Below are 1,829 nucleotides of genomic sequence, written 5' to 3'. Positions count from 1 at the left end.
TGTCCTTAATACATGTACAGTGTAGCCTCTTTATTAAGGACACCATTGGGCCCACACTACCTGTCCTTAATACATGTACAGTGTAGCCTCTTTATTAAGGACACCATTGGGCCCACACTACCTGTCCTTAATACATGTACAGTGTAGCCTCTTTATTAAGAACACCATTGGGCCCACACTGTACATGTATTAAGGACAGGTAGTGTGGGCCCAAGGGTTAATACCATTTGAAAGTGTCCCCAGAGGTAGGGAGAGGGGGAGAGGGGGTGGTGGGAGGATCCTATTATCAGTATTAGCAGTTAGCCTTCTTCTTGTAAGTACTGTTGTGGTAGGTTGTGTTTTTTGGGGCAGCCATAAGTCACTCCTATTGTTATTTGAGTGCCACCACAAAATACATATCCTTCCCACTGTAGGAGGGACTGGTGCATTCTTGTTATGCTGTAGCTACATTAGCTGTATGTATGTATAATTGTGTGTATGTGAGTGACAGTCTGTGTCTAATTTTCTATGTTTTCTTTTTAGTAAAATGAAATCATCTGCTAAGATCAAAACCAAAGTATAGCGCATATCATCATCATCATCATCATCATTATTATTATTGCTATCTTTAATTATTATTAATTATTATTAGGCACAAGAAGGCAATGAGATAGTGGCCATGCTACACCAGAAGTCAATAAAGATTTACAGGTAATCTATAGTACATTGGTGCATTGGTACTGGTTAATGGTGCATTGGTACATTGGTACTGGTTAATGGTACATTGGTACATTGGCACTGGTTAATGGTACATATTATGGTGCATTGGTGGCAATTGTTGTTGTCTTCTAAAGTGCTTGTGTGTGTCACCATTGTTTGAGGTTGAGGTGTCCCTGTAGTTAGCCATTAGCTCAAAAGTACCTACCACTAGTTTTATAATATTTTGCTCATTCACAGACAAGAAGGTCCAGCTATTATTAATCATTATTTTGCTAATTGAGTCCATTATCTATTGAAGGCTATACAGTGTTCCTAGTGGTTATTGGTTCCTCTATTGTGCTCCTTTTATTCTTACAATTTTCAGCTGTTATAACACTCCCAGCTAACCTTAGCACAGACTCCATCCTTCCTTCCATTAATCCAGACAGTATTATGACTATACTTGTTCTTATGAGTCTATTCAGTATAATGTGTATACATGTACTCCTCCTACAGTACTGTTAGTGTGACGGTGTAGTATGTCTTGTATGTGTTATACTGATGGTCTGTGGTATGAATCCATTAGTGCAGCTTTTGTTTAATGGTTGCAGCTGCTTATAGTGATGATTGGTTGTGTGTGCTAGCTACTGCTGTTATTACTATTATTATTATTACTATTATTATTATTACTATTATTATTATTATTATTTAGTTATTGGGTGGATCATATTGTACTTTCTATTGACAATCAGTTAAATGATTTCCTCAACTCTGGATCCATTGCTTTAACCAACATACTGGTAAGTACATGATCACTGTTAGATCTAGAGGGAGTTTAGGAGACTTTTGGTCTCTCATATTTGGTCTAGATCTCCTGAACTCTCCCCACTGTTAGCTTTTAGTCCATGTATATCTCATATTTAGCCTGGGTGGCCTTGAGTCTCCCATTTATAGTAGACTGATCTCACATGATCCATTTCTATATCAAGCAATGTACATGTACATGTACACATTATATCATACTAATGTATATCTATGTCCATGTACAGTGTATGTCTGTTCTGTCATTAGAATTGGGAGAAGATCACAATTACTGAAGAATCTGACAAAGGTGGACTACTAACATCTGTCATATATCTACCAGCTCAAGT

The 1,829-nt window shown here is 37.4% G+C and overlaps 1 protein-coding gene across 1 annotated transcript in view; it reads left to right on the top strand.

Moving 5' to 3' along the window:
- The window catches only part of LOC100641473 (uncharacterized), a 4,131-nt gene that overhangs the window by 1,797 nt on the left and 505 nt on the right, over nt 1-1,829 (top strand). The window contains exons 6-9 of the mRNA XM_020000267.1: nt 523-556; nt 632-690; nt 1,391-1,478; nt 1,750-1,827. Coding sequence (XP_019855826.1) covers nt 523-556; nt 632-690; nt 1,391-1,478; nt 1,750-1,827 — 259 coding nt within the window. The remainder of the gene's footprint in view (nt 1-522; nt 557-631; nt 691-1,390; nt 1,479-1,749; nt 1,828-1,829) is intronic.

Source organism: Amphimedon queenslandica, unplaced genomic scaffold (assembly GCF_000090795.2).
Source record: "Amphimedon queenslandica unplaced genomic scaffold, v1.1 AMPQUscaffold_13203, whole genome shotgun sequence".
In the NCBI taxonomy this organism is placed as follows: Eukaryota; Metazoa; Porifera; class Demospongiae; order Haplosclerida; family Niphatidae; genus Amphimedon; species Amphimedon queenslandica.
Note: the sequence above shows the minus strand (reverse complement) of the source record. Positions and strands in the feature narration are given on the sequence as shown.